We start from the raw sequence: 23,145 nt of genomic DNA, 5'->3' as shown, positions 1-23,145 counted from the left end.
CTTCGCACCGAACTCACACAGAGAGCGCTGCAGGAAGTGACGCAAGAGCAGCCAGTGAAGTTGGAGAGGAAAAAAAGTTCAGCGGAGTCAAAACACTCAGACTTCAATGGCTAATGTTTTATCCGTAAAATCACAGTTATTTCAGGAGAAATAGTGTTAGGTCATGATCCTGGCACATTTTCACTGTTTTAAAGAGAGTAGTGAAATGTAGGCGAATATCGTACAAGGACAATATGAAGCACAATAACATTTTAAATTAAAAATATTTCAACCGATACGCATCTTTAGTTTAACACGTTTTTATAAAAAAGTTTTTCCCCCAATGTTTTAATTAATGGTTCCAAAATATAATTTAATTACTGGAACCGTTAATCACACCAACTGAAATACTTGAGGCAAATCTTTGTGTTATAAATTACTACCATTTCAGCCGAAATATCTCTGTTGTTTGTGTAATTTAGTCATGTTAGATCACCAACTGGCACGTTTTCGATGATTTTGTTTTTGACGGTTTTAATTAATGGACTCAAAGTGCCTCATCCAGACTAAGCGTTAGAACTACACATTACTGGAAATAATTACAATCAAAGTAATTCAATTAAAACAATTTCAAACAAAATGCCTCTGATGTGTCTTTGTTCCCTGTTAAGCACGTTTTGGTGAAATATTTTTCAAAACCTAATTGGCGGGTTTAATATGCGATTGTTTTAATTTAACTAATTTAAATAAAAGTCAAAACATTCTGTTTAGGTTGATCACCAACTGACACGTTTGTGATGAAATAACGTTTCCTTGTTTTAATTCACGAGCTCTAAGTTTAGTCAAAAAAGATATTTAACACACACTGCACACTGTACAGAAACGAATGAAGATCAATTGCCACAACATACCCAAGGGAAAAACTTAATGCCGCGTCCCAAACCACACACTGCCACACTAATTAGTATGTTAAACATAGTACTCCACCATTAGAAGTCCATTCATGAGAGCAGTGTGTAGTATAGCAGTGCGCGGTTTTGGACGCAGCCTAATTCAGCGGTTACGCTGATCTGGTCCTCTTTGGCTCATGACGCCACCGTGTGGCGGATGCTCAGTATTGCAGGTCCCGGCGGCTACAAGTAGCCTGCGAAGCAGCGCAGACGTTTCAGTCTGTCAATCTGAGACGCAGAGGCGATACATTTAAAGCCGGGATTTCAGCACGAGGAGCGAGGCTTTAAGTTCAGCACTTCACAGAGCATCAGCTGAGGGACAGTGCGGAATGGATCTCAGGACGCCCGTTTTTCAGTCGTATTTTAAAACTTATTTTTTTCTGCTTTTGGGGGGTTTGTCAGTTGGAGCTGCCCCCGAGCAGGGGAGCCTGTACATGTGGATTGATGCCAACCAAGCCAGGATATTAATAGGTAAACAGTGCTGCATGATGCTGTGGCAGAGCTTTGGGGGTAGCAGCATCTTAGACTTTATTTTGGGGGGAAAAAAACTTTAAACTTTGAGTCTCACTAGCTCATGCAGGTGGAAGTGGTTTGAGTTTGAGGAGAGGCTCTGAGTGCTGGCATGCTTCTTCTCTCCACAGGTTTCGAGGAGGATATTCTGATTGTGTCAGAGGGCCAAATGGCCCCATTCACACACGACTTCAAGAAAGCCCAGCAGCGTATGCCCGCCATACCTGTCCACATCCACCACGTGAACTTCACCTGGCAGGTCACTGATGATCAGGTAGGAACAAGACACAGTGCATCAATCTAAATCTAGAATAATGAATTTGGCCGAGTTTTGTTTGAAAAATATGAGTTATCAGTTGGAGCATTTAAAAAGAGTACCAGTTGTATGTTGTTATTAAATTGGAACATTTTAAAGGGCCCATATCGTGAAAACCAAAATTTCCTACTCTTTTTTAAAATAAAAGAGTTTGATGTAGTATGTAAACATTGTTAAAGTTTTAAAACTGCGATATTTGGAAAATGAACTGCAAAAACACCATGTTTGAGTTCTCTGTTTTTATGACGTCATGATTTTCTAAGTAAAAATAAGTTCACATCCTGTACAAGCAGCCGGGCAAACTTCAATTTTCCTGCAATATTTAGTGCACAGTTTCTATGTGTTTGCTGAGTTTAGCATATTGGAAAAACACAAAATGTAAACATAAAATGTGCCATAACTTTTGCACAGGCCACATCTTATGTTTTTTTTTTCTTAATATGTTAAATTAAGCTAATTAACAGTAATTGTGCTTTAAACTGTGCAGAAATGTGTTCTCTGTAGAGGATGTGTTAAATTATTTTCCCATAGAAAATCAACAGAATGTGTAATTTGACCAGGGGTGCCCAAACATTTGCACACAATGTTTATATCTGCCTACTCAGCCTAGAGCAGTTTAGCTCTGCCCACTCAGGCTGAAGTTATAAGGAGTGTTTCAGCCTGGACTGCTTTCTGAATGAGTTGCAATACAAGGCAGCCAATCAGAACAAACCTCATGTACATATATCAGTCTTAAAGACACAGTAAGCAAAACAGTCTGTTTAATTCTGAGTCATAAAGAGAGGTTGGAAAATGTTTATAGATAAATTAATTATGATTGTTTTTGGTACATAAAATCATACGTCATATGTCATAAGTAGAAATAAGCTATTTAAAATAAATAATATAATAATATTTAAAATAACAAACATCATAATAAATTAGCACATTTACAATAGAATTAAAGCACATACTGACTTAGGAGTCAGTAAATAAATAAATAAAAAATGTAATAAACAATACATTTTATATGAACAACACATTTAAATATTTTTAAAGTTTAATATAAGTAATGAATGAATATGGAGTGAAAAAAAGATTAATCATAAGCAATAAGCTGCTTATATCTTTTCTGAAGTTGTGTTTTGATATGAACCGCTGAAAGCTGAGCAGTGACCTGTTGAAGGCCGGTCTTTTTCTGGTGCTATTGTAGCGTCCATGTCCTGCGGTATTTTACATGTTGGTGTGGTGGAGCTGCCTCCTCGGATCAAAGAATCTGCACGCATGTGCCAAACATCTGGGCCATCAGCCCACTGAAACATGCCTCCACTCTCTCTCACACATACGCAGGCCTCAGGACATGCTTTAAGGAGCTGGAGCTCCATTTGGAATGGGTTTGGGCCCTGTGCACGTTTGATCCTCTCTGCTATCCATCACCGCTTTGGTAATAAGCAGTGGCTAAAATGACCTTTCCCTCCACTCAGGAACTTCATCATTAACTGTGTTTACCGGCCGAGTGAGGGTTAAAAGGAACAGAGCTACAGCAGCAGTGGGGTCATACCTCCGTGTTGAAATGACCATTAGCCTTTTCTCATTTCATTTGAGAAGATGGTAAACTTGTAAATGGCAGTGTGTTAATAATGTACAGTACTGTGCAGAAGTCAGAGACCACACTTTATTTATTTAATTTCCAAGTTAATTCATTTTTCAGGAGAGATATTAGAGATTAAATATCCACTTGCATGAGGAAGAAGAAAGTCAAAGGAAAATGAGTGGAAAAAAGCAAGAGTTTCCAAAACTGAAGTTCAAAAACTGATTAAAAGATACAGAGAAATTTGGACTTGTAAGGCCAAAACTATCAGATAAACAGAGTGAGAGCAGAGAAAATCAAGCTCCACTCTTACTTTAGAGCTGAAAAATCCTCAGTTGATCCAGTGTGCGAAGACATCTTAACGCTGTGAGTCTGAAAGCATGTGTAGCTGCCCAGAAGCCGTTACAGTGAAAAGGAGACAGAAAAATAGGAAAATTTGTAAATTAAACAAAGAAGCTGCTGGTGTTCTCAGAACAATAGACTGACCACCTCAGAGTCCAGACCTCAACATCACTGAATGTGTTTGTAATTATTTGGATGGTGAGAAGCAGAAAATGCAACCAACTTCTAAGACTGAACTTTGGAGGTGTGAAAAATATCCCAACAACGGAAAGCAAGTCTCTTGAAAAGATTATATATATTATATTATATATATTTCTATTAAATGTTTCCTGACATTCCTCGAAAAATAACAAAAGGTACTTAGTGGCTCTTCGAAAGGAAATCAAATACATAAAAGGGTGTCTCTGTCTTTTTCACAATACTGTATCTGACTGAATCACACTGAATTAGTAGTTATTAGTATTTATTAATTAAATGCATATATTAATTAATAAATAGGGTACTGTATGTATTACAAAAGTTCTTTTGGATTATCCCTATATTGTGGCAACTTGAGAGTTTGGTCACAAAATGTGCCTTTGGCTAAGTGTGTTGTGTTGATTGGCACCTAGGTCTGACTGAGGGAGGGGTCTTGACTTTTAGCATAATCAAATTTACAGTGTGATGTCACAGTTTCAGCTGGTATTATCTCTCAGATATGATGTCATTCAACCCATTAAGACTATTAAAGTACCTTCAGTAGTTTCATGGGACTTCTATATTTGCATTCTGTTGACATGTACTTAAAAACAGATGCATGCAAAAGTTTTGGCACACCAGTCAAATGATATGTTTTTGTAGATGTTCTGAAAGTGAAAGCTTATGTAAAATGTTGCCTGTGCAAAAGTTATGGCACATTTTATATTTTGTATTTTTTCAATATGTTAAACTTAGCAAATAAACAGAAATTGTGCCCAAAGATTTGCAGAAAAAAATGTCATATTGAAGTTCCCTGTAGAGGATGCTTAATTTCACTTAGAAAACCAACAAATATATACTAAACTTTTGCATACACCTGCAGCTCAAATAAATTTTGCCAAATAAATTTGAGTGGCCCAACAGTCCTTACACCAAAAAACATTGTATGAAATTAATTTAATTATGCCAATTAAAAGTAGTGGAGTCAGCATGGACAGACTTTATTGCATCATAACATGCAATAGCAATTCATCGCTCCAGTTTGTAAAACACCCTGTTGGTTCGTTTTCTGAGTGTGGAAAGTATAACAGAAAAAAGTGCATGTTTCATATCAGAGTTTGCGTTTTGTTTTCAGCTCATCTGCTGGATCTTGCTTTCACAAACGATGTGTCCATGCACATTGAGATCATAATCCACAAATGGCATGTCGAGAGAGAAGTGGGGTTAAAGAGAGAAAAAGAGAGGTACAGAACAAAGAAAGAGGTACAGAAAGAGGAGAGAGAGAGAGGGAGAGAGAGGGCCCACTCTTTCCACAGCTCTGTTACTCCACACTTCAAAGCCTGCCGCCGAGGCTTAAGAACAAAAGCCTTAGGCATAAAAGGCTGGCGGCGAGAGTTATCTGTGTTGGTTATTACCATTCAGCAGTAGGATTAGCAGAGCTCTCCACACAGCCTGTGTGTTTTTCCCTTCATCAAACGCTGCCGTGCTACAGAAATCTAGAGAGGAGAAAAGGAAGAGAGAGGGAGAGAAAATGCTGTACGTCCCTCGCTTTCATCTCCTTTTGGGACATTTTTTGTGGTGTGTGTGTTTTGCAGTGCTGTCACAGCCCTTCCGAAAAGGATGTAATTTTCAAAGGTTGGAGAGCATTATTTAGGGAGGAAAGCCTTGTTCCCTTTTGGAGCAAATAAACCGATTCACAAACACGCACACAAACCTAAGAGGTCCCATTCACTCCTCACAGATATATGTGTCTCCTCTGTTGGGATGATTTACACAGCGTAATCGAATTTACGAATCCGTGGCCTCTCTTTTCAGAGCGCCTCCACTGGCCCCAAACGCCCTCCTTCAGCGGCAGGGCTCCAGAGGCCCACGCTTCAACTACAGAGGCTTTCCGAACTTTTGTTATTTAAAAAAGCTGAAAGGTCAAAGACAACGTCTCTTTCCACCGCAGGCCGAGTACTTCTACGAGTTCCAGTCTCTACGCTCATTCGACAAGGACATCATGGATGACCCCATCGTCAACGTCCCCCTGTTGGGATCTGTACCACACAAACCTTCAGGTGAATGATCACTAGCTGATGACTTGGCACACTGCATTATATATGACTCTTTTTAATTCCATGGCAAGTTTTTATGTTTGTGATGTAGATACTTTAAGCAGCATCAGCACGTTTGAGCTCCTCTGGTCAAAAGACATGTTTTGTTGATCTTGTAAGTGAGGAAACGTTTACACATCCTCTACAGAGAACACACTTCTGCACATTTTAATGCACAAGTACTGTTTATTAGTAGAATTTAACATATTGGGAACAAACATAAAATGTGGCCTGTGCAAAAGTTATGGCACATTTTGTATTTTATATTTGTTTTTTTTTCTCAACATAAAAAATTTAAATTGTGCAATAAAATATGCCATATTTAGGTTCACTGTAGGGCGTGTGTTGACTTACTTTCTCTCAATCAACAAAAGTCAACAAAAGATGTCATTTGACCAGGGTGTTCAAACTTTTGCATACAGCTGTAGGTACTACAGTGTTGGCCATGCTGTGAAGAAATCTCTGCTTACATAATTGGCCTAACCATGCAGCACTACAAATGCATTCTTTTGTAACAACTGTTACAAGTTTGGGAAAGCTTTACTGAAGGTTTGCAAGATCATAAAGGCTTTACAGAAGGTTGGCAAAATCCCAATCCACCTAATAAATTTAGGTTCACTGCATAAAGTTGCTATGCTGCAAAGCAAGCTGGATTATGCTGTTGTTGCTAAGTGAAATTAAGTGGGTTTGAAATGACAACAGCTTGGGCTACCATGCTGATGTTAGTTCAATTATATGACATAAAACTACACCTGATCTATCCCAACAGTGTGACCTTTCACACACATTCATGTAAAATGAATAACTCACTCAAAATGTCTATGCTTTGGCTGTATATTCCTGCCTGCTTTCATATGCAAGCTAATACAGTGAATGGGTGTGTATGCTCAGTGGTTCAGGTAGGCTTCCCCTGCCGAGGTGACCAGGATGGGGTTGCTGCATTCGAAGTCACCATCTTGGTGATGGACAGCGGTGGAAACATCATTCTGAGGACCCCACACAATGCCATCTTCTTCAAGACCTGCCAGAGAGGTTAGATCCTGCATGCCTCCTACTTACACATCTGTCCCAGTTACACATCTGCTTCGAATGTTTAAAAGCATTTCTCAACCTAGTGTCTGTCTGCTGCATCTGTAGAATGTGGTCATTTACCACAGACAGTACTTTAGACACGTTCTCCTGAACTAACTGCTGAAGCAACTGATGATTGGCCTCTAATAAAAGTGTGATTTTAAACGGGTATTGTTTTCTATGAACAGGTAAACATGTTGAAATTACTGTCCCTGGTAATCAATCTTATGATACGGACGAGGAATTAGGATAGGGATTAAGTTGAAAAATGCTGAAGTATTCCCCAGTGATTCACATTAGTATTATTTGTTTTGTTTGTTTTGTTCGCAATTAAACATGAACATTTGAGGCTTATAAAACACTCTATGTTTTAATTGAAGCTTGTATTAACATATATTTAACTTCGTAGCAGTTTTACACTGATTCTCATAGAGCACTGACATAGAGCTGCTGCTGTTTTCCCCCTGACTGAAACCCATTGGTTTGAGGCTACCATTTGTATTTACAGTCAGTGATATACCTAGAATGCCCAGAAGGCCTAGAGTGGTGTTTTTTTTCATCAAAAACCCACTGTAAATCAAAATATGAAAGATTGATTCCATTATCTGGTCAGTCTCGCATGTTAGGACTTCAGTTAAGCTGCTGGAGTCCTAATCCAGATAGATTTTCTGTTGGGTGTTTAACCTTTTTGTTCCCAATCAAATCTTAACCAGAGTTTTACTACAAAACTTAGAGTTTTAATACAACAAGCATGAAAATTATATCAAGCAAAAATGAATTAAGAATTACAGATGTTTTTTTTTTTTTACAGCAATTATTAAGCTTTCTCTGAAGGCCTAGAAGGCCCCCAGAGCTGCTTACTGCCCTTTATATTTTGTGAATACTTCAAGACAATTTGACCAAACAAAAAAAAAAATAAGATGATGTTTGATGAAGTTTTTTTTCTCTTATGATGTTACCCCAAAGTTTTACTTCACTGTATTACCAGCAAGAAAAAGCTGGTAATAAAAGTTGCTCTAGTGAGTTATAACGAACAGTTTTTCTGTTGAAAGTGGCGTGTTGTGTCTTTGAGATCCTGTTCTGAGCTACTATGTCAGTGAATCTGTGTGTTGTCATGTGGGAACTTGTATCTGGACGAAAGGCACACTGGGGGAAACCTCAGGGCCTTTGGGGCCCAAAGCAGAAGCCTGTGTTCTTTGCCTGATGACAGACAACTGAAGTTGTGGTCTGAGGTTTCAAGCCTAAGTATAAGCAGTCAATAAATCTTCCTTTGTCAGAATGGTGCTAATTTAAGCACAAGCTAATGTGTGGTTTGTCTTGATGGAAAGACATGAGGAAGAGTATGGACTGCTGTTTTTTCTGCTGAAAAGCGAGCTTGGGTCAAGCAGTAAAGAAACATGTTACGTCTCATCTAGAACATGTTTGAGAAGAGAGATATGATACGGGTTCCACTGCATTTCATGCACAAAGGCCATCGCTGGCCCATGATGTCATGTGAAATCTACCAGCTGCAGCCCATGAGAATGAGAGAGAGCAGTACCCCCAACATACACACACACACACACACACACACACACACACACACACACACCTAGTGCTGCATTCCTTACACACCCCCTTCCTCACAGACACCACAGATCAAATGGTCCATCTGGCTGAAGTCTCTCAATAGGGAGGAAGCAGCACGTTCCCCAGTGACAGCTGAAGGTGCCCTAATGATCAAAACACAGGAGAACACACAGCAGTCGTTGTGAGCCGCACTTGTGGCCTGAATCTCTGTCCTCTTATGTAAAACTGACCAAAGATGTAACCACACACTGCTTCACATTCTCCCTGTATAGGGTGACATGAACCATTTGTATATGTTCTTATACTCTATACTATGTACTTCTCTCCCTAGAACCTGGATTTTTGAAGGGCAACATCACCTCAAATTGAACATCATGGACTAAGCACAACAGACAAATTGCCATGCAGTAACTCACATTGTTGAAATGTGCCGAACTTAGCAGTTAGCTTACACTACACTCTTACAAGTAAAGATTCCAGAAAGGGCTCTTTGCTTAATATCATACAAGAACTATTTTAGTTACCCGAAGAACCTTTCAATGAGTAGACCATGTTTATTTGTAGCAAAAGATTTCAAAATGCACTTGTCATGTTCTGGTCACATGGAAGAGTAAGACCATTGCTAAATAACGCTGTTTACTGCAAGGTGAGAATTTCCAACTGCGTATAAACATACAGTGCTTGCTGCTGTGTTACTGCACCCATTATTGGGAAGAGCTTATGTTGTTTTTGTAAGACCCATGATATGTTTTGAATGCATTTTCTGCTTTCTGGAGTGATGTCCTTGCTACATTTACATTAACTACTTTTGGTCTTGGATCTCACTTGTGCAAGCTTGTTGCAGCGATAGGTATCAGTCAGTCACTCGGCCAGTCAGTGACTCAGAAAGAAGCAGTTACTTATGTAGGCTGACCTACTGGGTGGTCCAGCAAAAATGCGAAGACATATAAAAATACATGTTCTCTTTTTGGCTGATGGAATGAAGGGTTGGGCAACTTCTGATGGGCCAAATCAAGTGTCCTTGAGGTTAGTCTTTTGTTAGTATAGAGTTACTATTGACATTTTGCTACACTTTTGATTTACATTACACACTTATTTACAGTACCAGTCAGACTTTTGCACACATCTGATTGTTCTACATAACCTTAAAGATATTTTGATCTAAAGGCTTATGCTTAAAAGTTAAAGAGGTGTTTTTAAGGCAAATGTAAATATTCAGATGAATGCCTATGTATGAATTTATGTCTAGAACAATAACATGTTTTGAAACAAGTCATTTTCATTTAGGGCTTTAGTGAAATTTAGAGTGGGAAAATGTAGACAGAAGCAAAAAAATTAGGTGTGGTGGTTTTGACTGGTACTATAAATGTAATTGCATGGTTACATAATTAATTACATAGTTAATAATCACATTCTGTATTGACAGTTTCAAGCCTCAGCTTTCTTGACAATTGTTTCAAAGTCAAGACATAACCAAACCTAAAGTGTGGCATTTCATCCCGCGAAACACTGACTGTACTCATAGCAATAACTTTTCGTCAAATTCAAATCATAATAAAATTTCTCCGCTTCTACTTGTAAACACAGTTGTAGTATCAATTAAAATTTCAGAAATAGTACTTTCAGCAGAATTTCTTAGCTTGTTTCAATGACCTACAAGAGAGAAATAATTCCCTTCAAATAACAGCATGCTTTTTTATCATGGGCAATAACTGTTGCCTCTAAGGGTTAAAGCTGTGGTCTGTTGAAGTGTATTATGGCTGTGGAGACTGAGTCAATGTCGTGTGGAAAAGAACTCCCAGAGGACTCAGACAGGATTTGTTCCTGAAGAAGATGAGACAAATACGCCGGCTCGTTCTATGTCCGTTTTGTTTCTGTAGCAGGAGGTCGAGAGCTGGTGCCAGGTTCCCCTTAGGGCAGCTGGTCAACTGTTGCGAATATTCCAGACACCGCTATTGCTTGTAGACAGAGAGGAAATTGTTTTTAAAACACGTCTGGAAGCTACACTTGTTTCCATGGAATGAGCCTTTAATGTGACTGGACCACATGGCCTTCAGAGAGAAGCGTATGAATTAGAATAAAACCCTTGCTAGACCACGGCCGTCCAAATTGAAAGGGCCGTATGAGACGTGACGTGTTTGACAGACTTGATGACACTGTGGCTTCACCTCAAAGCCTTTATATTTATTTCAGATGCTGCCATTCAGTGCTTTTGAGGGCAAGCCTATTATTGAATTCAGTTGCCTTTTGCCACACTGTTTAGGAATGTGGCAGGCCTTGAAGTGGTGTAGGAAGGAAGTTGGGAGTGAAGTGGCTGAAGAACAGGAGAAGAGCTCTCATCATGTCTTTTTTCATTCTTCTCTCTCTCTGAAGCGAAGTGTCCTGGCGGCTGCAGGAATGGAGGATACTGCAACGAGAGACATGTCTGCGAGTGTCAGGACGGTTTCTATGGCACACACTGTGAAAAAGGTAACGCTGCCTGTCATACAGACATCTGTTGTGCAAAAACAAACCCTCAAAATGTGACTTTTCAGTGACAACCCATGCAGAAATCTGATATTTGGCTATATATGTCCCTATATTACACAGAGGTAGATGTGTATATGTGTATAACGTACATGTCTATAGGACATGTATACACGTTCATGATACAAATAATGGTAAATGCTAAGTTTTGTCTAAATATATGCACAATACATTTTAACTATGACACATGGTGTTGGGGCGAACCCGTGAGGAATAAAAGTGTGGAGGTGCTGTATCTCTTCACACTGCTTGTGTGTGTGTGAGGGTGGCCAACATGAACAGGCTGCTGACTGGCTACAGCTGCTAAAGGAGAACCCTACACTGGCCATTTGTGATATTTTAAACATCTGGTATTTTTACATAAATTGTTATGGCTGTACTGATTAAAAAAAAAAAAAGTAATGCAGTGGGTATACCAGACCACTGAGTAACAACACCATGAACACCACACAAGGGTTAAATTTTATTGGAAAAAAATACATATATTGGAAAAAACTCTTTACAAGTTGCTAAAAAGTTATGTACATGTATCTATATTTGTTAAAGTATTGGTAATTATTAAGTAATTACTGTATAAATTCCCATGCATGCACATATGGTGAACCACATATATAATATTTGACAAACCTCCGAAAATTCCAAAATTCCAAATATGTAAAAAAAAAAATGTAGAAAACAGGGATTAACAAATTCTATTTGACCTTTATTAAGTTGAAAACTTAATATTTAATGCTTTACCTTATGACTTTTTTGTCTTGATGAAATTTGATGCCTGTAGCACATTCCGCATAAGTTTGGACACCAGCATCTGGATGGTCCTTTTCTCTTTGCCCTGGATTTCAAGATGAAATACCTAAAATCTTGGCAAACACTCACTAAGAACACTGGGCCTCATTCACCAACTGTTCTTAAGAAGAAATTTCTTCTTAAAACTCACTTGCGCAGTTTTCACAAAGATTCCGACACTCACCAGTGTTTTCTTATTTGGGATTTGTTCTTAGATGAGAACAGAATCTGCAGTGTAAACAATTCTGTGGTTTAAGAACATGCCATTAATCTGACGTAGACTTTTTCTTAGGATCTTTCTCAAGAACAAATTTAAGAAAAACTTGATGATATTCATGAACGAGGCCCATTGTTCTTAAATTGTTGGTTTATTCGCTGATGACTCAACCCATCTTTGCTCATAAAGGACTAGGCCTTTCCTGAATACTCCTTTTATACACAAGCATGATTGTATCACCTGTTTAAGATGTGTTTTTTTTTAACATTTCACAACGTTCCTAGTCCTAAATTGCCCCGTTCCAACTTTTTAGAACATGTTTCTGGTATCAGTTTCAGAATGAGTGTATATTTCCAAACAAAGCTGAAAAGGTAAAATATTAAATATCTTGTATTGTCTTCACTCAAAGACCACATATCAAAGTTGATTTACAAAGTATTAATTTCTGTTTTTATTTGCATATTATGTACTGTCCCAAATTTTCTGGAATTGAGATTTGTATATTCATATACAGTATATATCATGTATGTCCTATAAACTGTTATAGCTGGCCAGTGTCCAAGCGTGTACCTCAATCTAGATATTCAATCTACATTTTTTCATAAAATCAAAGACTTTTCGTCTACATTATGGCCACAGGGGGTGCATTCACCAGACATAAACCTTTAAGCAATATAAGTCAGAAACCAGATGAGATACAAAAATTTATGGAAAACATATTCTGCAAGAAGGTGGAAGGTTAAGTCTCCTTTATTAACAAATAAATCTAGTTGATCATTACAGTGATTATGCCTTGTCAGTGCACAGCACTTTCCAAAACATCTTGTGCAAATTACAATGCATGCTAAAGCCTGCTAGACATTACCAGGGGAGATGGAAGAACAAATATATATCAGAGTTTTTGCAGTCTGAAAAAAAGTAATTATTGTGCAGCAGGTTGGGTGGCAAAGCCATGTGTTTTTCATCAGTTTGCAGCTTTGGAGAAAGAGGTTTTGCCAGAAACAGCTGAAAATGTTACGTCTTTATAGGTCTGAAATGGCTAAAACTTACATTATCTGAACATATTCAAACTTATTTGGATTGGATTTAGCTGATTACTTTGCCTTAACTATGTTACTATTGAGAGGGACTTTGCTGATGTATCGTAAAAGACCTGACTATTTTCAGTACAAATGGTACATTAATCCATGAAATCAGGACACACACAATAGTCTAGGCATTTTTGCTAATGAAAAGTACACAGTGATATAAAGTTGTGTCCTTCTTTCAGCTCTGTGTTCACCAAGATGCCTGAACGGTGGTCTGTGCATGAGTCCAGGAGTGTGTATTTGTCCCCCTGGCTATTATGGAGCTGGTTGTGAGAAAGGTATGACAGAGTTTCACCCTAAATCCTGCGTGCTCTCCATTTGTTGGAGTTTAGGGCTGCACATTTGGTTCATTTTTTGTTAGTTTTTATAATGATACAGCCTTCAGTTGCATTAACTGCAAATGTCCTGTTTGTTCACAGCAAACTGCAGCACTATATGCTTGAATGGGGGAACTTGTTTCCATCCTGGTAAATGTATTTGCCCCACTGGCTTTGAGGGCAGCCGCTGCGAAATAAGTGAGTACAAACAGTGAGTTCTTATAAATCCATCAGCAGCAACCTGTGAACAGCAAAAACATGAATCACACTACTGTATCATAATGAAATGACACTGCATCGTGTGAGTTTTCAGCACAATATCTAAAAGGATGTAATAAAAATTATAATAATAACAACAATAAGAAGAAGAAAAAGTTTTGCTTATATAGTGCCTTTCTCAGACCTAAGATCACTTTACAGATTAAATGTAATTGAATTAAAATTTAAACATCACAAATGAATGAGTGAAAGTACAACATAGACACCACAACAATAAGAGACTTACATGAACTAGGAATCATAAAAGATATAGAATATATATTATATGAAATAGATGTAAAATAGAAGGTATTTAGAAGGGATGTACGATCAAATTTTCGTTCCAAACATACAATCTGCAGTCTGTTTTTTTGATTTGAGCCGATCTGTATTGCAATTTTATGAGGCACATAATGTGAGTCAAATAAGGGTATTCATGCTGTGTTTCAATGCTGCTGTTACATTTATATTAAAATGTTATAACATAATTATACCTGATTCATTGTGCTAAATAGCCAGTTACATGCAATGGAGCATTTAGATGTTTTATGGTATTTAAAAAGGCAACTGGTTTTTTTTTTTTTTAATGTAAGAATTTAAAATGTCAGGCCCATTAAAGAGCAAAGAATTTTATTTAAGTTGTGACTTTGGCTAATAGAAAGTTCTGGAAGTGTGTTAGTGTGTTTCGTGTGTTCATTTAGCCCCTGTAGTGTGAGCTTTGAAGGCTAATAAAATCCAAAATTAACCATAGGAAAATTTTTTTATCTAATTTGGCCATAAAAATTTATTTTCCTTGCACCCCTAGTATTTAGTATTTAGCATAACATGATGGGAAAGCCTTGTACCTCTATTTTTGTCATTTTTTTGCCATAATTTGAAGGCACCAGCTGCCTTTTACATTGTGTAAAAAATGAATGATAGATTTGATCAGTAGAAATAGTCCAAAATTATTTGGAATAGATCATTTTCCATTATTTTCCATTAAAAGGTAGAACATTTAATCTTTCTCCTTTGGTTCCTATAGTAACTTTATGTAGGAGCTCTATATTTAGGAGTTCTAGATTAAATAATAGTAAGAATCAACCCACTGACTTTAGTATGCACAATATGGTTTTAGATTCTCAGTGGTAATAATTTACAGATATAATGCTTACAGTTCTGAAGCAGCTTTTGTGTCCTTAACATTCAGTGTCCCAATTTAAAGAAAGGGAGAGCTCTTGCATTTGTCACTTAGCTGTGAGGGTCATGTTGCCACCCGTCGTCTTCAGAGCAATTCTTTAAATAAACTTCCTAGCTGAAGTGTGTTCTCACACTGATGGCAAATGGGCCAGCACCTCCATGGGCAAACGTGACATAAAGCAGTTTAACGACAACCACGAGCTCAAAGCTTTGTGCCATTAGTAGTGCTGTTAAGTAGTAATGCCTAGATGTTTTAGGGGTAATTGGAACACAATGGATACAGTAAATTGACTTTAGGTTCGAGTTCCTGTGAAAATACTATGTTCCAAATAATTAATGTTATGTTGATATGTATGTATGATACAGTGCTGTGCAAAAGTTAGAGACCACCCTTCATTTTTTTTAATTTCCCATCCGAACAATCATTAAGCACAAGTTATTCATTTTTCAGGAGAGATTTCTGAAGAGATTAGATATAAAATAATCCACTTGCATTAAAGAAGGAGAAAGTTAAAGGAAACAGGAGTTTCCAAAACTGAAGTTCAAAAATGATTAAAAGATACAGAGAAAATGGGACTCCTAACAACCGTGGAAGACTTGGTAGACCACCAAAACTGTCACGCTCAGATAAAATGTTATGGAATAACTGATGTTTGGGAGGAGAAAATGCCTAAAACCCCTCCTTCTTCCAACTGAATGCCCTAAATATCCATCCTTAATTCCGTCTCCTGTGGCAAAGTTCTTGGAATCCCCACCACCACCCTATCTCCTCCCTACAAGGGGGTCTGGCCTTCTAGTGACAGCCAGAAGCTGCCCAGAACTCCAGCCCATGTTCCCTCCTCTCAATAAGTCTTCCTTCACACTACCACCATGTGTTAAAGACCTGGTCAGAACTTGCAAACAATACTTAAAGCTTTAATCTTTGGGAGAAAATCAAGCTCTACTTTTGTTTCAGATCATCCTTCCACTGTGAGAAGACAACTCAGTGCTATGAGTCTGAAAGGATGGTAGCTGTCAAGAAGCTCTTACCAAGAAAGGAAATAGATAAAGGAGAAGAACATTTGCAAATCAAACAAAGAAGCTGCAGCTGTTCTCAGAACAATGAACTGACCAGACCAGAGTCCTATGGAGCCCTGCTGGTGACATCCTGTATAAATAAAAATAATGCGTGACCACGCTGTATTAATGTGTGGGAACGAGATCCTTATGCAAAGCCATGACTTAGTAAGGCGTGGGAATGAGATCATGCTTTACTAAGTCGTGGCAAAGTATTAGGATCTTATTCCCATACCTTACTATGTCGAGGCCAGGCATTATTTTTATTTATACAGAATGTCACCAGTGGGGCTTCATAGAGTCCAGACCTCAACCTGATTGTGAAGCAGAAAATGCAACCAGCTTCTAAGACTGAACTTTGGAGGTGGAAAAATATTTCTGGCAGATTTCTTTGAAACACTGAAAGTGAGTCTCCTAAAAAGAATGGAAGCTGTAATAGAGGTTTGGGGGCAGTCATGGGCTGGAGGTTAGGGATGCAGCCTTGTGACCAGACGGTCGTTTGATCCCCTGAGCCAACAGTACATGACTGAAGTGCCCTTGAGCAAGGCACCTAACCCCCAGCTGCTCCCTGGGTGCTGTGGATAGGGCTGCCCACTGCTCTGGCCAAGTGTGCTCACTAGTGTGTATGTGGTGTTTCACTGCACAGATGGGTTAAATGCGGAGGTGAATTTTCCCGTTGTGGGACTAATAAGGGTCACTTAACTACCTTAACTTAAGGTAAAGAGGACACACACTAAATACTCAAGAAAATGATCTTATATTTAGTTGTTGAGGCTTCTGTGTAATTTCTGTTAAATATGTTTACTTCTTTTTTCTGACACTTAAAATGATGGTCATTTTTTAAATAAATAAAGGGTGGTCTCTGACTTTTCCACAGCACTGTAGTTCTGATGTGTAATGGTACTAAAGATAAGGCAGATAATGCTTTGGCTAGCAAGGTGTATGTGTAATGCTAAATTATATTGCTTGTAGCTCTTTCTTAATATATATGTTTAGTCTGCTTCTTGTCTGCACACTCCACCTCACCCCTTACATTTCATCCTGTCCTGTCATCGTGTCTCAACACCCCTGCTCAAAGGCAGGATGTTTTCACACTATGAATCATTTCCCATCAAAGGCAACTTCACGTAACTCCCACTACCTGATATGTGAGAGGAAAGACCATTAATACATTAAACCCATATATCTATAGACGCAGACTGAGCTTTGTCCTGGAGTATATGGCCGTTTCCATGGAGTACAGAGTGACGGAGAATTTCCAAGAGTTCACGTGTGTCTAGAAAAGCTGCTCTGAAGAGTTTCAACAGCATGGAGCTCATCCTTCCCCTCTGATCCTCTTTAGGATCAGGTAACGAGCTCTCTGCGCAAACCTGCTTTGATAAAAGGATCCGTGTGAAGATGTGTTTTTATAAAGATATCACCTATTGTCTGTCCACGGATATGGATTTCAACAATGCGTCAAAGCACAAAGGACCCATTGAAATTCAGCAGGTTTCGACTTAAGCAGATCCTCAAGCGTCCATCCACACCCCTGCTCCTGTTTTTCAAATGCATTAGATTTCCCCAAACCCTGTTTCCATTACTTTTTACTTTTATATCACTTTGTTGACTGTTAATTACCTGAGGGCTTTAAAGCCTAAACAGGAGCCATTATTTTCTTTATAAGACACAATGCACAGTTTCCACTATTACTATAGTGATAACTGATGCAAACCAATAAACTGACCTTATTAAATGATTAAATGAACGAATTATCAGCTAGATGTGACCAGTGCACATTCAATACTGTTTCTTAGTCAGGGTCATTATAAAAATGGGTCTCACTTTATTTGGATAGTCCACTACAGCTTATCTACAGATGTACTATCTATTGAAACTGTTGATTTTAAACAGTGGTGGGTTAGGGTTAGGATTTGGACCAGGGTTAGGGCTCGGAACAGGGTGAGGGTTTAGGTTTTGGGTTGAGGTTAAGTTTAGAGCCAGGTTTAGAGTTAAAGAAAATGGTAGTGAATTTAGTAGATATTTAGTTGTATGTATCTTAAAAATAAATTAAGAATCTACACAGCATCTAAAGTGGACCTGTTACATATTCTAGAAGAATATAATTTTAAAAATTGCCTAAGAAGAATGTTGGTGTATGATCATTAGAAAAAAAGTCTGTGTGAAATATTATTTGGGCTGTTTTATTGTTGGCAATGAATTTTGCTAAAGCAGTGAAAGGACCTGTTGTTTACTAGAGATGGCGCCGATCTGATACCAATTATCAACATTAGGCCAATATCAGCAGAAAATGCTGCATCTGATATTGGCGTGAAAAAAAAAACATATCAGATTCAATTGTGGACCAAATTTATCCTAAAACAGCTCTCACTCACACTGACTGATGTGATGAAGATCGCTATGTAGTTCTTCCTGTTGGGTAGACTGTTTAGTAGAGTATTTTGTGCATTATATATGCTCATCTTAAAGGAGAGTTCCACCATTTTTTCAAAAATTTGAAAGTGTTCAATGCTTCTCAATGGGTCCTCATAGAAAGCTATTAGATGACATGCTTATGAATGTGCTACCTGATGAGTGAGATGTTACACATACTATTTCAAACTCATTCATGACAGAGAAGTACATGTAAGGTGTTTTGAGGCAAAACAGTCCCAGAAGACTTAACTTATATTTTCAGGTTTACCACTATTTGACCATTATCAGCATTACATATACAAACCCAGAGGACATATGTAGGTTCACTGAATGTTTGGGTTCCTATCACCACCACTGATAGGAAATCTGAGCCGGTTCTGAGCAGTTCTAAAAACTCAGAAAAATCGGTTCATTTTAAAGCTCAGTAACATTGAAAGTAGAAATATCAGATCAGTATCAGCCAATATTTAAGATTTCAATGCATGTACCATGCCAGCTCAGTTATTTAATGCTGCAACAGGAGACAATATAGAGTCTACATTTACGGCATTTGGCAGACGCCAAATTATCCAGAGCAGCTTACAATGTGATCAGTTTACACAGGTAGGCAAAGGTAGTGTTAGGAGTCTTGCCCAAGGACTCTTATTGGTATAGTGTAGGGGGTGTGCCCAGGCAGGGGATTGAACCCCAGTCCCCAAGGCAGAGGTGTTACCCACTACACTATACCAACCGAAGTCTAAGTTACTGTATAGGACTTTATTTTGCTACAGTGAACAATGAATCAGACTGAATAAGTCAGTATCAGAAGAGAAGAAAGTTGGAGTTGGTGCATCCCTAATAATAACTCCATTATTTTTGCATTTAGTCCTGTGTAATAATCCTTATGATGCAGAGATGCATGAAGTTGAAATGCATCTCCTCATGCCTAATGTGAAATTCTTAATACAGTCACTAACATGCTTTTCAGGTGTTAACATTCAGATGACTGGACTTTACACTGCAGTAAATGTGGAATTGCAAAGAAACTGACTTGAAAGACAAATATTATGCATGTTCTTTGCTTATTATGCAACTTTACACAAACTAGACCAGCCCAGGCTGACTGTTCCATCCTGTCAGTGTGAGGTATGAAGTGTTGTGAGTGACTGTCCTGTTTTGGCCACAGGTAAATGCCGCCAGCCATGCAGAAATGGAGGCAAATGCATGGGGAGGAACAAATGCAAGTGCAGCAAGGGTTACCATGGAGATCTGTGCTCGAAAGGTGAGACTGTACCTCACTATGTTCCCCTACTTTCACACATTTGCTTGTGTATTATTTGTAGGCCTCTTTGAAAAGATCAAACATTCAAGTAAATCATTTATGGCTTCTTATATATAGTACTGTAAAGCTGAGTTTAAGCTTCTTTCACATATATACATACACACATTCAGGGTGTAAAACACATCAGTACATTATGACGTCTGGAGGTGGACAATTGACTGATTATAATTATAATAATATTCAAAAACAGTTTCCTCTTTTGGACAAAACACAATTATTAGGCTGTTTTGTAGCATCTACTCCAAACAGAAATGCTTGATGTATTGCTTTTAATGTCTATGGACCATTCTACACACTGAAAAATGATGGTTCTTCAAAGGTTGTTTTGTAAAGAAAATGGTTCCATATAGAACCATTAACATTCAAAGAATCCTTTCGATGGTTAAAAGGTTCTTTGTTGTGTGCTGTAGATGGTTCTGTATAGAAAGGTGTTCTATATAGCACCAAAAAGGGCTTTTCTATTGTTACAATTTCAGGCCTGTTACAATAGAAGAACCCTTCTTGGTGCTATGCTGAACCCTTTTCAAAATTATTCCATATAGAAACATCTATAGCACATTCTCCATCAATCTGGAGCTGTATGTAGAAGAACATTGACTGGACCAGAGTTGGTTTGGAAGTGAACTGATATCAACCTACTCAGAGGCCCTCAGTCCACTTATTTGGTTGCGTCATTCTCACTCACTCTAAAGAAGCGCGCTAACAACACAACCACACCAGGGTTCATTTTAATTGAACCAAACCTGCCAAGTCTGAACCCATTTTATAGACCCATCGGTCCATAAAATGGCTTCTTGACAGCTACGCATCCTTTCAGACTCATAGTGTTGAGTTGTCTTCTCACAGTGGAAGCATGGACAGAGACAGCTGTGGATTTTCTCCTCTCTCTCAAAGATGAAAGCTTTAAATACTGTTTATCTGATTGGGGCAGTTCTGGTGGTCTGCCAGGTCTTGCATGGTTGTCATGAGTATCTTTTAATCATTAATTACTCCAGTTTTTTTGCTTATTTTCTTTTTCTTATTTTTTTTTCTTGACTTCTTAATGAAGTGGGTTATTTTATATCTCACTCAGAAATATCTCCTTAGCTATTTTAGATGCGCATAAGTAAGAAATTTGCAGCTGGGCTGAGTTTGGGTAGCTCTTTGTGTGCATGTTAGTGTCTGTTTGAAGAGGTATATAATGTCACTGAGCTCTTTGGGAGCAACTTTTGCTGCGAGGACACAGCTTTTTTATAAATCACAAACAACACACACACATATGTGTAGCGTCCCGTCAAAATCTAAACATCTGTCTCTGGTTGCATATGTGTGAATGTATGTGCGTTTGTGCAGCTGTCTGCGAGCCCAGCTGTGGAGCACACGGGACCTGTGTAGAGCCCAACAGGTGCCACTGCCGGGACGGCTGGCACGGACGTCACTGTAATAAGAGTGAGTGAGCAACCCGATCGCACCACAAAGCTGCAGGTCCAACCCATACAAACACACACACTGCTCTGCAGTCCCCCACAGCCACTTTCCCAAGCCCCGGCTACTGATTGGAACTTGTAAACAGATGAGCAAATGTAATCCACTGCAACTCTAGAGCCTGCCTGGGTTCTTCCGGAGGCTCAAGTGAAAAGCAGGAGCAGGATGTTGGGCAGGGCCGCCTCCTCCCCGCAGTGAATGTTTAATTCACTTCTTAGGCAGTGAAGGAAACGCCTCACATTACAGGCTTCATGTAGTTGTTAACTGACAATTGCCTTTGTTCTCTGTACCCTCATTAATTTAATGCCATGCCAGCTTTATGTCTATTTACTGCCCCAATGGGCTCTTAATGAATCTGTATGTTAGAAAATGATAAGGATATTTGTGATAGTTTCATCCACTAACCTGATGAACTTATATAAAGACAAGATAGCCATGGACTGAGAAATCCATCATTCTGTATCAGACTTCTTGTTAAGCATCACAACTACTGTTCTCAAAATTTACATAAAAGACCATTTTCTCTATTTTTTTTGTCCTCTTATAAAGTTTGTGAAAAACTGTCCTAATTCTTTAATACATGGTCATTTTCAAACCTCTGTTTATCCCTTAGAAAAAAAGTATGCTGTGCCTTTAAGATTAATTTATGTAAATAACCCTTTTTTATTGGTTGCCTTGAACTGTGCTTTATTCAAAAAGCATTCTGGGCTGAAATGTGCTAAAAAAACTGATACGTTTGGACTGAACTCCCCAAAGCCTGCTTTAGCAACACTCTGTATAACTTTGGTGTGAATGGGTCGCATGTAAATGCAAACATCGTTGTGATGTCACAAACATGATGACTTCAAAACCAGCATAGTTTACATGTAAAGATTGTGTGGACTGGAAAAAAATAGCACATTCCTAAACTTTAACAATGTTTACTTTGTACAAAACTCTTACATGAAAAGTTTCATCCACTTGAGATAATTAACTTTAAGCATGGGACCCTTTCCCCACCTTCCAACCCTTGTGTGTTCCTTTATTCTCTCAGGGTACCGCAGTGGATTCCCCTTCATCCACCGCCCCACCATCTCCAGGCCTAAGACCCAAGGCACATCAGCGAAGGAAACTAAGGAGGCCTCTGATACTAACCGGCCCTCCGAGACCAACTACGTCGTTTAATCTTCTCACTCGGCCTCCTGGCACTCTCTGCCCGCCCCCTGACCCAGCCTCCCCAGGGACCGCTTCTCATCCTCCCCTTTCAGATCCCCATCACCCTCCCAGGGATCCTCCCTCCTTGGACTTTTATTTTCATAGTCCATTCTCCGTATCCCCTTTCACAGAGTAAACTCCTTTGATAGAGTATCGCCCTGGCTCTCGGCTCTGTCAGGCGCTTCTCCTGTCCTGCAGACGCTGGGAGGGAGGGAGGGAGTCACAGGCTGTTTAGTAATCCAAATTTCACTGGAATTCAGTCTGTGATGTTCGTGAGCAATCCTGAAGCTCAGCTGTAAATGTGGACATGAATCACAAGGAGTTCCATTACAGTCCAGAGGCTCTTTTGTGTGGGTATGACTTGACTGAGGATGGTAATTACTGTCTTCAGCTCATGTTCATGGGTTGGCTCGCCTGTCCTTGTTGGTTTCAACAACATTCACTTTCTCTTCTACATGGGAACAATGAATTGATGGCTGAAGATCTCTCTGAACACGTACCCTTGCATTACGAGACTCTAGAACATTTATTCTGTAGAGTACATGCTATTTGAAATGGAAATATATCTAGATGTTATGTTAAAGTAGGGCAGAAATGCTTTATTTACTCAAAGTTTTGATACTTAGTTTTTAAAGGTATAACAATGCAGATAAGCTGTTTATTACATCATAGACATGAGCAATTAATGGACTGTTATTTTTCATCTGGGTGATATACCACTCGAATAAAACCATCTCATTCATG

General features: G+C 38.7%; 1 protein-coding gene across 1 annotated transcript; it reads left to right on the top strand.

Moving 5' to 3' along the window:
- Positions 1 to 1,126: 1,126 nt before the first annotated feature.
- wif1 (wnt inhibitory factor 1) lies at positions 1,127 to 23,145 on the top strand. Its single transcript, XM_036577558.1, has 10 exons — positions 1,127 to 1,400; positions 1,571 to 1,713; positions 5,796 to 5,904; positions 6,832 to 6,972; positions 10,954 to 11,049; positions 13,380 to 13,475; positions 13,617 to 13,712; positions 19,588 to 19,683; positions 21,076 to 21,171; positions 22,241 to 23,145. Exons 1-10 carry the CDS (start codon positions 1,259 to 1,261, stop codon positions 22,369 to 22,371), a joined length of 1,146 nt encoding a protein of 381 aa, XP_036433451.1. The 5' UTR covers positions 1,127 to 1,258; the 3' UTR covers positions 22,372 to 23,145.

The sequence above is a fragment of the Colossoma macropomum genome, unplaced genomic scaffold (assembly GCF_904425465.1).
Source record: "Colossoma macropomum unplaced genomic scaffold, Colossoma_macropomum, whole genome shotgun sequence".
Classification (NCBI taxonomy): Eukaryota; Metazoa; Chordata; class Actinopteri; order Characiformes; family Serrasalmidae; genus Colossoma; species Colossoma macropomum.
This window is presented reverse-complemented; position numbering and strand designations above follow the sequence as displayed.

Bases quoted from the DNA above. Each gene is read 5' to 3' on its own strand.
- wif1 (XM_036577558.1), top strand. From the start codon at position 1,259: ATGGATCTCAGGACGCCCGTTTTTCAGTCGTATTTTAAAACTTATTTT. The intron at 1,401-1,570 runs GTAAACAGTGCT...TTCTCTCCACAG, and splicing joins CCAAGCCAGGATATTAATAG to GTTTCGAGGAGGATATTCTG. The intron at 5,905-6,831 runs GTGAATGATCAC...GTGTATGCTCAG, and splicing joins TGTACCACACAAACCTTCAG to TGGTTCAGGTAGGCTTCCCC.